A 15450-nucleotide genomic window follows, 5' to 3' on the forward strand; every position below is an offset into this window, starting at 1 on the left:
TCTTCATTTAGAGAGCATCTAGTATGCTTGCTCTTTTCATTGTTATAGATATTAACTGAGCTCCTTCAAGTGAGCATTTATCCCTCATTTCATTCTCTGATTCGGAGGCTTATCCTTTCTCTTCATGAAAATTAGTGCAATGTTATTAAATATACGCTCAGAAGTGCAGTGGTGATTTTTTTGTCATTCTATTGTGATTCATTTACTGGATAATAGCATTGGGGCTTCTTTAAGTCACATTTCGCTTTTAAAGGCTCAAGTCTGTGGGACTTGTATTTCTACATAGATACATATGACCGGTCGAATTATGAGCACCACAGTGGGATATTAGGAAGCGCACTGAATTCCAAAAAATGCTGACTGGCCAATAATTAGGGGATCGACCGATCGTTCCGTAATTGGAAGCTAAGGAGACGCAATCTGGACGATAATCAAGAGTAACAGTTAGTTAGTTACATGAGGGGAATTATTTGATGTCCCTGTATTGATGTAATTAATGCTGAGTACTATAGCTGAAGAACATATGTTCATCTTTGTACCTGAGACTGAGTTGAATTTTTAAACCTAGCTAAGTTAAAAGGTCCACTGCTTGAACACTACAAAAGCAGATCAGAGTTTACTCAAAGTAGGCTGCCCAACTACAGTTACTACTTCTCAAATAAATAAGATAATTTACATTTCACTCACGCCAGTTCAACTATGTGTACTAGTTCATTCTTGACCATACTCAAAGTGAAGGATCTCTTCAGATACATCTATAACTTCCTCGACTTCAATGTCTTTTGCTTCGTATTCCTCCTCTTCGTCACTTGTCTCTCCATCCCTATGCTGTTCCCTCTGTAACTTCTCTTCTTCATGCATCCACTTCCATTCATTAACCCACATGTCCCACTCTTCTTTCAACATTCTACACTTCTCTTGCTTCTGCTCACTCAGCAACATCGATTCATCTTGATCTTCTGCCTCATATTTCTTACTATACTTCTTCAAATTATTTGCAATCTCTTCCTCTTTCTCAGGAGTCAAGAAAGATGGCGGCCTTGCTCTCCACGAGAACTATATTTTGAAAAATTAAGAGAAAGTGTGATTGAGTCATATTCACAAAAAGACTAGCTCAAAAAGCTTACTCAGAAAACGCAGTGCATAAACATGTATATAACAAAAATTTGATAATAGCAAAACATAGATTTCATTTCAATAATGGAGCAGCATCACCATGTCCAAACCTATCCCCATCTAGTCTTAGACATTTTACATCAACAAATCATTAATTGGACGACTAATGCACATAATGGCCAAACAATGCATCAGGTTACCAATGATAACTAATTACCTGAAAGAAGTGATCCTTCATTATCCGATAAAGATGCTTGCCACTGAAAGACCATATGTTGAAACCATTTTCCACATCATGAACTGAAGTCACAGAAGTTGTAACATACCTGAAGTATTAAAAGGGTAATCAGTATAAGTTTTTGTTAATTAATAGTAAACCAAGATTCAGCATTGTTTTAAATAGCAAAAATCCAATACTTCTAAGGCAAATGCAATGTTAGACTGATTTTACATAACATTAAGCCACAGACTTCTCTGCCTTTATTAGCTACATCATTTACTCGTATACCTTCCAGTTGGATCCCATTCAATATCTGTTGTCATAAAATGTTCAGCAGTAACCATTGTTTCAAGCTCATCAACATTGTAAAACTCCAACTGTCCATTGAAGCCTTTCAACCCTGCTACTACAATGAAGCGACCTGCAGGAGACCAAAACAAAGCATTTGCCTGCTTGCCTTTCAGAGCAGTGAGCTTTGAAACCCAGCCAGCTTTCTGAGCAGTCCGCATAGAGTAAATGCTAACATCAGGCTTAGAGTCATCACCATGAATAACTACAAATCTATGGCCTTTTGGCTCCCATGCAAATGCAATTATCTTATCATTCTTATTCTCAAGCTCCAGAACCTCAATTGGTATGTCTCTTTCTTTTATACGAAAAAGCTCAAAGCCTGTGTATGTACTCTTTTTTGTTTTAGTATGTCGGTCTACATTAACAGCAAGGTAATCTCCATTGCTTTGCCACTACGTCTTGCAGTCACTATCACTAAAAAGGTTCTTCTGCCTGAGTTCCTCTTTGCTAGGGATTTGAATCAGACTAACCTATAAAATAGTCATACAAAATACATAGTCATTACCCTAGCAGGCTGGTTACCACCACCACTCTCAGGAACAAAGAGTGCAATGATAGGATCAGTTGGAGACCAGCTAAAATCCATTTCACTGTCAACCTTCAAGGATTTTTCATTTTTTTGTCAACAAGGGAAAAGGTCTTTGTCTCATATACAGAGAGTACATTTTTCCCCAACCTAGTAAAGTACTTATCATCCTTTCCACCACTCCATCTGCAAAGATAGTAATGCATACGTTACTGCTCGTGTTAGATGCTAAAATAATTAAGCTACACACAGAGAAAGAGAGAGATTTGTACTTAAAAACAGGCCACGACCCCCAGTGACACCTCCAGTACCTCCAATAGCAAATTCATCAGCACAACCGCTCTTCAGAAAGATAAGGAACGTGGGCAACCACAGCTTCAAATTCCCGTACATAAGCGTCAACAGTACTGCTTTGTTGGAGAGTGTTTAGCCTCTCGTAAACGTTAGCACGACGCCAAAGTCACCAAAACATAGAAGCAAGACGGAGATGAAGTGGTTCCAAGTGAGATCGAGATCATGATAACAGTATAAAACCAATTAGTGGTTTTCTCCCCGTCCATGCTAAGGAAAGCCAATTGCACCTTGTCTTGCTCTTGCAAATTGTGGACCTCGAAGATTTTCTCGGCCCGAGCAATCCAAGACACTGGATCCACTCCGTCAAACTTCGGAAACTCCTCAATAATAGTCTGCCATTCTTCCATTGAAAGTAACATGATGACAAGAACCTGAGCAAAAACAATAAACGCCTTGGACAATAATTGTTAGGATTAATTATATTAGGATTTAATTTATTTTAATTTAGGATTCTATGTTTTGTTTTAGGAACTAATATTGTATTTTAGGATGTTATCTTTTATTTTGGTTAGGATATCTTTTTTATTTCTTAGAGGCTAAGTTATCTCATTAGGATTAGGATTAGGTTATTATAAATAAGAGTACCCTCCTAAGGTTTTTTTTTTTAAACGAGATAATATATTAAAATCAAAGCGTCATAGAGGCTAATACATCCGAAGACACCAAAAGGTCAAACTTCGGCAAAATCTCCTCAAGCCAAACAACATTAGGAAACTTTGAGGAGTTCTTCGCCAAGAAGTCAGCTACCGAGTTACCGGAACGACGAACAAAAGATAAATCATGGATTAAGTATTTGATTTTGTAAGGGAACCTGCCCTTTTGGAGGAACCAGCCTTTGAAGAGTAACCTTCCTCTTGTGTCTTTTATATTTCTTTTTATCCTATTTTCTCTATCGTTTCACTTAGGATTTTTGGATCCTAACAATTGGTCCGACCTGCCGGATTCAAATAGGATAAAACTGCACCAGGGAATTGAATCCTATTTTTTCTATCCGGAAGGGCGGACCAATTCTTCGGATCCGAAAATCCTAACAGTGAAACGATAGAGAAAATAGGATAAAAGGAAATATTTTTTGTATTTTCTAAATAAGAAACTAATATTATTGAAATAATAAGGATAAATAAAAGACACAAGAAGCGGTTTCCTCTTCATAGGTCGGTTGCTCCAAAAGGTTGGTTCCCTTACAAAATCAAATACTTAATCCATGATTCTAACCTAAGGAGGGTGCTTCTATTTATAATAAACTAATTCTAATAAGATAACTTAACCAATAAAGAAGATATCATAACTAAAATGAAAAATAACATCCTAAAATTAAAATACAATATTAGTTCCAAAAACAAAAGATAGAATCCTAAATTAAAATAAATTAAATCCTAATATAATTAATCCTAACGGAGACAAAGTCATAGTGCCCTACAAAAATGCAAACCTGCTACCCCCTGCTGTGAACTGTTGCCAAGTATGTGCCCAAAGGGGACCATTGGAAAAAACTCTCAGTCCAAAACTGTAATTCAGAAAATACACATCACAAAAGGGATAAAGAGATTGATTGCACAAAGAAAATACAAAATTATTAAACATCATGTAATGTGAGTTATTGAAATATAATATTCACTCACGGTATGCTTATAAACAGGATATATCATTTTCCGATGTAGCAAAAAAATAATCAGGATATATCAGGCTTTAAATGCCTTGTATCATTCCACAAAACCTCAGTGTCTGAATCAGTACGAATCACAAACTGGTCTCGGGCCTTTGCATCAGTGAGCCAGTGTTGTTGATTTTCCTTTTCCTGCAAGAGATATCAAGACCAAAACGCATCAGAATTGTAAAACTCTATCAAAAGCAACTAAATCGTGAATGATAACCAAATATAAGCACATATTGCTGAAACCCCAGACTATCCAACAAGTAATGCAATCATGCACACAATTCCATAGAAGTGTTGTCCATGAGAAACCGGGAATTCCCTTAATCTACCTACATATCTTGATACGATACAAATTCTTATGCCAACGATTGTGAATCTAAAATGCATTTGAATCTCATTTTATATCTCCAATTTGAGAGCTAAATCTTAAGACTCTTGATTCACGGCTGAATCTTACAATTCAAAGTTACGTGTATTTGCACTTTAGTCCAGTCGTGCTGCGTGACCAGTATAGGTTTCTACTTAGTCTGCCTCAACATCTCTTGTTCATCACACCTTGGTGGTCCCTTCCCTTCCTTATTATATTGCTACTTGGTACGGTTTCAAATTTTTTTTATGATACAACTAGTTTGAATTATATTATGATTATTTACTACATGAAGTATGATTTAAGTATTAGCAAAGTAATTTGCATTTTGTCATTTTATTTTGTCATTTTATTGATGGTTTTTGGACGGGTTGAAAAACTTGAACTTCTTGTAACCAGCAACTGCTTTTCCTCTTATGGCTAGGATTTTTTATTATTTAGATGTATATTTATACCATATATCAGTGTGTTATTTTGACTGTGATTCACAATACGAATCTCAATTTGATAACCAGGGTAGCAAAGCACGAGCTGAACCAAGAAAAAGGTGTCAAACATACTGTTAGAATATAATAGAATATTACGTTATAATATTTTTTATTTATTTACCTATGTAATTACGCATGTAATCAGGTTTAGATTTTATTGTTTTGTCAACTCTCAATTGTATAAATACGTTGTCAAGTATGAAGTATCAATAATAATCACGGAATACAATTCCTTCATAGTATCAGAAGCTAGTTCTGATCATCTGACTTAACCTTTGTTTTTATTTTTATTTTTTCAGCTGCCGCGGCTCTCACGTGTGATTCTCATTAGAGTAGAGTGCGGCGGCGGAGGCTCAATCACGACGCTCTAGGAGTAGAGGGCGGCAGTTGAGAAAAAAAATTATAAAAATAAAGGTTAGGTTAGAGGATTGGAACTAGCTTATGATACCATGAAGGAATTGTATTCCGCGATTATTATTGATACTTGACAACGTATTTATTCAATTGAGAGTTGAGAAAACAATAAAATATAAACAAATCTAAACTTCATTACATGCGTAATTACATAAATAAATAAATAAATAAATAATTTTGTAACCTAATATTCTAACACATACTTTATACTTTGGATGAAAATGAACAAAAAGCCTCCAATAATCCCAACATTAAATCATGCAATGGTGATAATTATTGACTGAAATAAAACTAAGCCTTATGAAATTATAAGAAATTCACAATCCAAGCACAATTATCTATGAACATTACCCATGGATATGGTTCAGTCTCAGGAGGATCCCACTCATCCGGAACTCTCATAAAAGAGTCAAATTCATCCAATTTGTATCCATGGAGCATCTCCTTAGCAAGCTGAGCTTCCTAAAATAACCCACCCACCCAATTTAACCACATCAAATCGAAGAAGAAGCCTGGTCAATTCAATTCATTACATATTTATTTTCAAAGAACAAACATGTATGCATGTATATACCTGAGGAGTATTGTATTTGTACCCCATGAAGCAGTAACCTTCTGTAAAATCGATGTAAGGATCAACTGGCTACTATCCCTGACTATAGTTTCGTATTGCTGCCTGTTAGTGTTACTCGATCCAGAGGATGAACCGATGAACGGTTACGTTGGTGAGACTTGAGAGACACCGCATAGTAATGTTATGAAATCCTTATTTTTTATGGTGTGATCCAAAACCTTACTCAAGAAGAATCAACACTTGTTACTTTCAGATATTTTTTTGTTTTTTTTTTAGTTTCTAAGATTACAGTTTTTTTTTTATATTTGAAAACATATCTTATTCTGATAGTTTCTTTTTAAAAAAACTATTTTTAAAAAATGTTCATATTTAAATAAAACTACATCTATCAATGACTTGTTGGTTTGGGCTTTTTTTTTATACATCGGAAAATTTAGTTTGGGCTTTTTCATCTTATGTAATTAATTAGTTTGTACAAAATGTAATAAAATCTAAATATTTTATTTTTTAATAAACCATGCTCAGCTAATTTTATGCAGAGTTTTTGAAAGTTATTATTTACATTAGGGATAGCACATAGCAATATTTCAACCTGTTTTTCTTTGTTCTACGTGATTTCTTTTATAAATGTGGTACATGCTCACCAATAAGTTCAAAGGATTTTTCATATTACCATGATCTTTGCGATTGGATTTTAATATTGTTTATTTAAGTCATCATAATATGACTAAATCTTTTCTCTACCGGTGTTTCCACTAAACTATAAATGAGAGACTAAACGAGAGACTGACCACGAAATGTGATTCATTTTCATTAACGAGAATCGAACTTATAATTAAAAGTTAAAAGGCGAGGTGTGAGCAACCATCTTGCCACACCTCACCTCGTGTTTAGATAATATTTGTGTATCCGTTGTTTTGTTTACAATTTGCGTATCCTTTTATCATCGATTTGTACTTACTAACAATGAAAGGAAAGGAAAACAATGAGATTTGTGTATTGTAATAACAAAAATTAAAAAAACAAACTCGAAAATTGTGGCAGCTCAAGCAGTCCACAACACACACTCTTCACATCTCAGGAATCACAAGCTCGAAAATTGAATTGCCTAGAAAGCTAGAACTATCACAACTAGGTACAACAGAAACCTGTAAGATCAAAAAGCATCTAAAGGTACAACATTGAAACCTTAGCATGTGCACCATCAGAGCTCTTTGTTTTCCCTGTTCCCTTGAAGCCGTTTCATCCATTTCTTCTGTGAAGAAGTAATATCAGTAGACTGCAGTGTTGCTGCAACACCTTGTTCAGATTGTTGTGTGACTGGAAGCTCAGCAGGAAGTGCGGCAGAAGCGCTAGTGAAGGCGTTTAGGACCAGGAATGCTAGGATGGGAGAGAGATCCAGTGTTCCTCCAAGAGGGGGGATTAATCCACGGAATAAGTTCAGATATGGGTCACATATGGTGCTGAAAAGAAACAACAATAATTTTTTATTCAACAATTGGAGATTGTTAAACGAGCTAAATCAGTGTAATGTATGCTATCTTAAAATATGTAGGCAATGTAGCAGTATAGCACCTTCGGTTCTAGGTTGTGCAAATAACCTTTGAAAGAAATTAGTTGAGAAAATAAAAATGAAAATTATATGATAGAAAGAAAAGTACTATAATGTTAAAAAAAATAAAAGTCATTTCCTATACACTTAAGTTGAGTATCTTTGGATACAAGTTAAGTGAAACACACTTTCATCTCAATCCATAAAAAACAGAGTTTTGTCCACTCTTATTTTGAAGTGTGTGCTAACATCTGTTTGCACCGAATTTAGATTCTCTGCAGTCAGTGACAACTCAAATTTCAAGCTTATCTGAACCATATGATCTTAATAAAACATATGAGCCGTCCAATTTAGATCGAATGGCTCGAATTACTACTTGAATGAGTGAATTTAGGTTTGCCCTGACCGCAGGATCACCATTCGCCAAATCCATTTGCATTGGTGCCAACGGATACCCACACATAGCTAATATGGTACTTTTTAATACGTAATTTTAAGACACTCCCTTAACATCACCCACCCTTCATATAATTTGTGATTACACAATGCACGAGGGACAAAAGTATGAAAACGGAAAAAAGTTATTTAGACACTTTTTCTTCATAAAAAGTAACTTGACACACTTAATTAAAAATAAAAAATGAAACAGGTAACCAAACGGGCCATTAAGTACATTACAAGTTATGATACTAAACACTACTTTTTTTTCGTAACTAAAGTATCTCATAGCCTGTGGCCACTAATCGCTTGCCCTAGGATGAGTTGAGAATCGAACCTCAACCACTAGCTTAAAGGAGGGAAGGGAATCGAACCCCCAACTACTTTGAAAGAGTATATTTTATTAATCAATATTTATATGAAAAAGGGGTCACCTGAGGGGGCCAACGATGGCAGGTGGAGAATTGGGAAACCAGGTCAAAACAAGCCTAACAACGAGCAATGTGTTGTAAATGTTCAAGAAATTCTGGATTCCATTACCCACCACAAGCCCAGCCACCGAATCCCCAGGCAAAACAGCCGCGAAATTGTGACTGCTCAACCACTTCCTACTCCTATAGTTACTGCATCGAATCTGAACCGCAACATTAACATAATCAGCACCACTAAACCACACACCCAATTAAAAATAATAAAAATATGTGAGAATTTTGAATTACCTGGAAGCACAAGCTGTCGAATTCTGAGCGAAGGAAGAGGATTTTGTTGAGGAATGGGTTTTGAGAAGCGAGGGAGTGAAGAAATCTGAAACAGTTATCTGTGGCGGTGGTGAAGGATTTGTGGAGTTCAGGGGGAGAAAGGAAAGAGGTGAGGTTGGAGATTGGGGGTTTGAGAATGGGGAGTGCGAATGGTGTTTGAGTATTTCGCCAACAATGTGAAGATACCTTCTTAGGATCTGTTTCAGTGGCCATTGCTTTGAGTTGAGGAAGAAGCTAAACACCGCATCTATCTAATCTATGTCTAGTATTCTATGGATCCCAAAGAGGATAAGCGGTTGCTATGCTAGCACATGGGTGCAAAAAGATTATCCCTGTGGAATATCTACATATATATACTTGCTTTATGTCACCCCCCACAATATAACTTTTTAAGCATTTCGGCTATGTTTAGCATGTCATTTCAGTTAGTTTATAGCTTATTTGACTAGCTTAAAGCTTATTTGACTAGCTTAAAAGCTCTATAAAAATGTTTGGTGAAGGAGTTTATTTCAGTAGCTTAAAGCTTTAATCTATAAGTTATCTCAGGTAGCTTAAAGCTTATAGCTTATAGCTTATTAAATATATTCTCATTTTTATCCTAATTATTTTATCAAAATTTCACCTTTAGCCTTATATGTTTTTTACTAAACCTATTTACCTACTCATTTTCCGATGTACAAAAAAAAAACTTATTTATTTATCAGTTATCACACTTGTCTCATATGTACATCGTTCCCGCACAGAAATAATTACTACTTCAGAATAAAATAAAACCCGTGCAAAGTTTTTTTAAGTTATATTTTTTGAAAAAAAAAATTAAGTTTTATTTTTTAGTTGTGATATTTAAATTTATATGAAAGTAAGAAAGCTATAAGAAAATAAATTTAAAATAATGAATATAAAAGGAAGGTCCGAAAGTAATAACTTTAAAATATGCACTAATGATAGTAGTAGGACTGAAATTTTAAAAGTTATTATAATTGTAGCTGGAAAAAGTAAAGCACAAATAATATTTTGCAAAAATTAAATTATAAATATTCATGATATTTGTTTTCATGACTTGTGTTAAATATATTTGTAGTCTCTACAATGAATAAAATTTAGTTTTTCTAAAGAATTCATAATAAATAAAAAATTATTACATAATTTAATTCAAATGTTATGTTAGTAGTTTCGGCCAATTAAAAACCCAAATAGTAATTTACCAGAGCAAGTTTGGATGCAAGGTATGAAAAAAATGACAAAAGGAATGCAGGTAGCACCCATATCTCATGATCTGCTGGGGTTGAATAAAAGTTGCATAAAACACAAACAGATGATGTGTATTTATATTTGAAGATTAAGCATTGAAGATTATGGAAGGTCTCACTAATTTTAAAGAGAGTATGAATGAGCAACGCACTCAAAATAAATCAAACTGATCCATATAAGTAAGTGATACTATTAAGTGAATTCGGGAAAAGGAATTGAATGATGACAGATTTTTCATTAGTTGAAGGGAATTTGCACTTTCAATAACAATGATAGGTGTTACCATTTAAAACTTTATAAAATTATTATTCATCATATCATACTACATGCAGTTAAGATTGCTCTCAAAGTCATATGATGCAGATTGACATGTGTAATGTCAAAAATTAAAAAGATTGCATGTAGTTATTTTGTTTTTTTTTTCAACTATAGAGGCTATATGTATTTTTCAAAAAGTTATATTGGCATGTGCAAAGTCAAAAACAAAAAAAAAATTGAATTGATTCAAAAGTTACATTATATTAAAAGTTGAATAGAAATTTAATTTGCTTAACTTTATTGTGTAATGCATTTAATACTTATAGCTCTAGTGAGCTTTACATATAGATATAGATTCTTTCAAAAAAAAAAAAAAACTTTATCATAAAATATAGGATAATGATATAGTGCACGACTCACAAGGCACGATGGATTCACGAGACAATATGTTTTTAGCTCTTATGACGTTGTAAAATATATCTGATATATTTTTACCCAATTACCAATCAACGTGACAACTCTAGTAAGATGGAGACTATCATGTGAACTTTTTTATATTCATTTTAGTTTATGCAAAGAAAATTTATTAATTGTAGTCCTTTTTCTTCCCCTTCTCTTCATGTTCCCAAACGATACTATTACCTTTGCACAGTGACAACCTTAACTTTCCCACACTCCGAAGACATCTTCAACCTCCACCTCCCTTTTTCCCTACCGCACCCCTTAGCAAGGAGTAGATTGGACAGATTCCTAGTAACTTTTGACTGGTGGAATTGCTGGCCCAATAGTGCACAATATGTTCTTCAAAGAGATGTTTTCAACCATTGTCCTTTGATCCTTAAATGTCTGAATGTGGATTGGGGGCCCAAGCCTTTAAGAACTAGGAATTACTGGCTACAGGATCCTGCTTTTGGTGATTTTGTTAGCAAATCCTGGACCTCTCTTGATATTCAGGGTTGGGGAGCTTACACTTTCAAGGAAAAGCTAAAGCGGCTTAAGCTCTTGTTAAAGCAATGTAATAAAGAGAACATAGGGGACTTGGACAAGAGATGCAAGGATCTAGTGGAGAAAGTCAACGTTCTTGATATTAAGGAAGGAGATGGTAGCCTAAGTTCAAAAGAGCATAATCAAAGAGCTGATTCCTTGGCGGAGTATTGGAAGGTCGCTAAACTGAACGACTCGCTTCTTTTCCAAAAGTCGAGAGATAGATGGGTGAAGGATGGCGACTCTAACACAAAATTCTTCCACAATTCTATCAATTGGAGGAGACGAACGAATGCAATCAGAGGACTTGTGGTGGACGGCGGGTGGGTGGAGGACCCTAAGGTGGTTAAAAGTAAGATGAAAGAGTTCTTTGAAGCTAGGTTCACTAACATCTCAGGGGATGGAGTATTATTGGAGGGCACGACATTCCGCTCAGTTTCAGAGGAGGATAATCTAGCTCTCACCCGGACTTTCAACTTGGAGGAAATCAGGACAGCGGTTTGGGATTGCGAGGGGGATAAGAGTCCGGGACCGGATGGTTACAACTTCCACTTTATTAAATCCTTCTGGCATGTACTCAAGGATGACATTGTCAGAGTATTGGAGGACTTCCACACAAATGGTGTTTGGCCCAAGGAAGGTAACTCGTCCTTCATTACTCTCATTCCTAAAGTCAATAATCCAATGGGCCTTAATGATTACATACCCATCTCTCTAATTGGTTGTATGTACAAAATAGTCTCCAAAGTTCTCACTACCCGGCTCAGCAAGGTAATGGGTCACATCATCGATGAGAACCAATCCGCTTTTTTGGAAGGACGTCAATTGTTGGATTCTGTTCTTGTAGCAAATGAAGTCATTGATGAAGCAAAGGTAAAAAAGAGAGGTTTCCTTGTGTTCAAGGTAGACTATGAGAAAGTATACGACTCCGTAAATTGGAACTTTCTCTTTTACATGCTGAGGAGATTGGGTTTTTATGCAAAGTGGATTGGGTGGATCAAAGGGTGTATCCAATCAGCTTCTGTTTCGGTGTTAGTAAATGGAAGCCCTACAGATGAGTTCTGAATGGAGAAAAGACTTATGCTGGGTGATCCTTTGGCTCCATTTCTTTTTCTCATTGTGGCAGAATGCCTAAGCGGCATGATGAGACAAGCAAGGAGGTTGAACTTATACAAGGGGTTCAAGGTGGGTCGAGAAGGAGTGGAAGTCTCTCTCTTGCAGTTCGCGGACGACACTTTATTCATTTACGAACCCTCTACTCAGAATGTGTTAGCCATGAAGAGCATGTTGAGATGCTTTGAGCTTATGTCGGGACTCAAAGTTAATTTCTTTAAGAGTAAGCTAGCGGGTGTCTCAGTGGCCGAAGATGTACTACTCCGGTACGCTAACTTACTTCACTGTAAAACCACGGAGATCCCATTCGTCTACTTGGGAATTCATGTGGGTGCTAATCCTAGAAAGAAGACTACTTGGGATCCCCTTTTATCAAAACTCCGGAAGAGACTTTCTCTTTGGAAGAGAAAGACCCTTTCTTTTGGAGGTAAAGTGTGCTTGATAAGGAGTGTGCTATCCTCAATCCCTCTCTTCTATTTGTCTTTTTTCAAATTGCCGAAGGGTGTGGCCTCATTGTGCAATAGGATCGAGAAGCAATTCCTTTGGGGAGGAGAGGAAGGAACAAGAAAGATAGCATGGGTGAAGTGGTCTAAAGTTTGTCGACTGAGGATGGAAGGGAGCTGGGAATCAAGGACCTAGAGCTGTTTATTTCTTCCTTGCTGGCTAAATGGCATTGGAGGCTTCTTAGAGGCAATGGAGGGTTGTGGAGTAGAGTACTACATGGTAAATATGGGGTTATTGACATAGTCTTTGGGGTGATAGTAACCCCCAATGGATCGGTGTGGTGGAAAGACTTGTGGATGGTTTGTGGGGGAGAGGAAGGTTGGTGTTGGGGGAGATATGAGAGCCCATGGACCGAGGAGCAAGACACCAAGAGATCTCAACGCCACATCTTAACTCAAAACCTTAAGGCATTAGGTTTATGGGTCTATCTCCTTATAAACTTTCCTTCTTACCCTGACTTCTCCGATGTGGGACTTGACTCTAACACTTGATTCCAACAATCTCCCCCTCAAGTGTGAGTCCCTCAACCACATCATCCACGGTCCTCCCGTCTGCGGAAGCTATCAATCGTTACTATGGTTACTAACCACCGGCCCATCCGCAGAAGTTGCCCGGCTGTTGCCATGGTTACTAACCATCGGCCCCTTTGCGGAAGTTATCCAGCCGTTACCATGGTCCCACGAATCATCGGCTCTGATACCATTTGTCGGGGGAGATAGGGGAACCCATGGGCCGAGGAGCAAGACACCAAGAGATCTCGACGCCACATCTTAACCCAAAACCTTAAGGCATTAGGTTTATGGGTCTATCTCCTTATAAACTCTCCTTCTTACCCTGACTTCTCCGATGTGGGACTTGACTCTAACACTTGATTCCAACAGTTGGTTTGAGGACAGTGTGAGAAAAGAAGTGGGAAAGGGTGATGCAACAAGGTTTTGGGAGGACAGATGGCGAAGGCACGACATGACGTTAAAACAGTAATTTAAGAGGCTCTATGACATCTCCACTCAACAATCTTGTCTAATTAGCCAAGTAGGAGGATGGGAAGGGGGGACATGGAAATGATCATTATCTTGGAGAAGATCTTTATTTGTCTGGGAGAATGCTCTATTAGAAGACTTAACGAAAGATCTTGAAGCTGTGCAATTAAAAGAGGGCAAGAAAGACAGTTGGACGTGGGAGGCTTCAAGTGATGGCTTATTTTCTGTCAAATCATGCTATGAATTCCTCTTGGCACCAAATCTGAGTGATGACCAATATTTCTTCAAACAGTTATGGTCAGTAGCGACCCCCTCAAAAGTGCTAGCTTTTGCTTGGAGAGTGGCATTGGATAGGATCCAAACGAAGCAAAATCTGAAGAAGCGAGGAGTGCTCCAATCTGATGCTCTTTGCTTGTGTGTCCTTTGTTAGGCTCATGAGGAGAGCCTGAGTCATCTCCTTTTCTCTTGTAGCTTTTCCTGGCAGGTGTGGATGCACATATATAACTGGTTGACAGTTTCTTCTGCATTACAAGCTGATGCAAAAGAACACTTTAACCAACATGGACAACTTGCTTTTCGAGGCACGGATTCGGGCTAGTGGTCTGTTTGGATGGCAACAATCTGGACAATCTGGGGTCACATAAACATAATTCAATTTAATGACAAAAAAACTAATGTATAGCAGGTAATGGACCTAGTGAAATTCAGGTCCTGGAAGTGGCTCCGGTGCAAGAAGAAAGGATTCAATTACTCCTCTCAAGATTGAAACGGGAACCCCTCTGGTTGCTTGGGCCTAAACCACTATTGGATGATTGGAAACAATCCTCTTTTGATGTTTGTCTAACCAAGATGGTGAATCCCGTGACATCATGTACAAAGCATTTAGAAAAAGTGTTCAGTTTCTCATTCTTTTTCGTTTGCCGGTTATTATTGTTCTTCCGGCGCCCCTTTGCTTTTCCTTGTTGACCACTATACTTTCTTTTTGCACTTTGCTGTGTACGGGTACTCATTATGTAAATGAGATTATAGCATCCCTTAATGCTACCGATTGTTTTATTATTTTTTTAAGTTTTCAATATTCTCTAATGTCTAAGATAGAGAAAGAATGATTAAAATTTCACACTAGAATGAAATCCTAACCCAAACAAAATGCATTGGATTTCCTTCGGGAATTTGGTTTGGCACCCCACCTATTGGGTTTCTCACCCCACTTTATTAAAAACGGGAATTTAAATTCCGATTTTAATACGAAAAAAACGAAAATTAAAAAACCGTTATGTATTTTAGCATATGTGACACATTTTCAACCGTTCATTGCATATAAAAAATAAATCGGAATTTTAAATTCCGTTTTGAAAACGGAAATTAAATTTCTGTATTGAATACATGGGGTGCCAAACCCAATAGGTGGGGTGCCAAACCCAAATCCCATTTCCTTCCGTGAATGAATAGAGTATACTCGTGCTCGTGTTCCCTGCCCGCGAAACGCAATCCACACACGTGTCCCATTTTGATTGAAAGCATTTACACTACTCAACGACCTTC

The 15450-nt window shown here is 36.8% G+C and overlaps 2 protein-coding genes across 8 annotated transcripts; both read right to left on the bottom strand.

The window, feature by feature from the left end:
• Window positions 1–526: 526 nt before the first annotated feature.
• Window positions 527–6279, bottom strand: LOC130725231 (eukaryotic translation initiation factor 3 subunit B-like). 7 transcript variants are annotated; one of them, XM_057576498.1, is made up of 8 exons: window positions 6068–6279; window positions 5845–5955; window positions 4190–4365; window positions 4000–4074; window positions 2486–2907; window positions 1625–2399; window positions 1334–1442; window positions 527–1056 (listed from the first exon to the last, which is right to left on the bottom strand). In XM_057576498.1, the coding sequence occupies exons 6-8, from the start codon at window positions 1843–1845 to the stop codon at window positions 712–714; spliced, it is 675 nt and encodes a 224-aa protein (XP_057432481.1). In that variant the 5' UTR covers window positions 1846–2399; window positions 2486–2907; window positions 4000–4074; window positions 4190–4365; window positions 5845–5955; window positions 6068–6279; the 3' UTR covers window positions 527–711. The 7 variants fall into 7 exon arrangements, with proteins under 7 accessions (XP_057432481.1, XP_057432466.1, XP_057432485.1 ...); XM_057576483.1 differs by having other exon boundaries at window positions 2486–2938; XM_057576502.1 differs by having other exon boundaries at window positions 2486–4074; window positions 4285–4365.
• A 757-nt stretch (window positions 6280–7036) lies between these two features.
• On the bottom strand, window positions 7037–9140 carry LOC130725268 (ylmG homolog protein 2, chloroplastic). Its single transcript, XM_057576517.1, is given in 4 exon segments — window positions 7037–7288; window positions 7290–7530; window positions 8492–8691; window positions 8777–9140. Coding segments are annotated over 4 exon segments (747 nt in total). The 5' UTR covers window positions 9029–9140; the 3' UTR covers window positions 7037–7234.
• Between the last annotated feature and the right edge of the window lie 6310 nt (window positions 9141–15450).

The sequence above is a fragment of the Lotus japonicus genome, chromosome 1 (genome assembly GCF_012489685.1).
Source record: "Lotus japonicus ecotype B-129 chromosome 1, LjGifu_v1.2".
Classification (NCBI taxonomy): Eukaryota; Viridiplantae; Streptophyta; class Magnoliopsida; order Fabales; family Fabaceae; genus Lotus; species Lotus japonicus.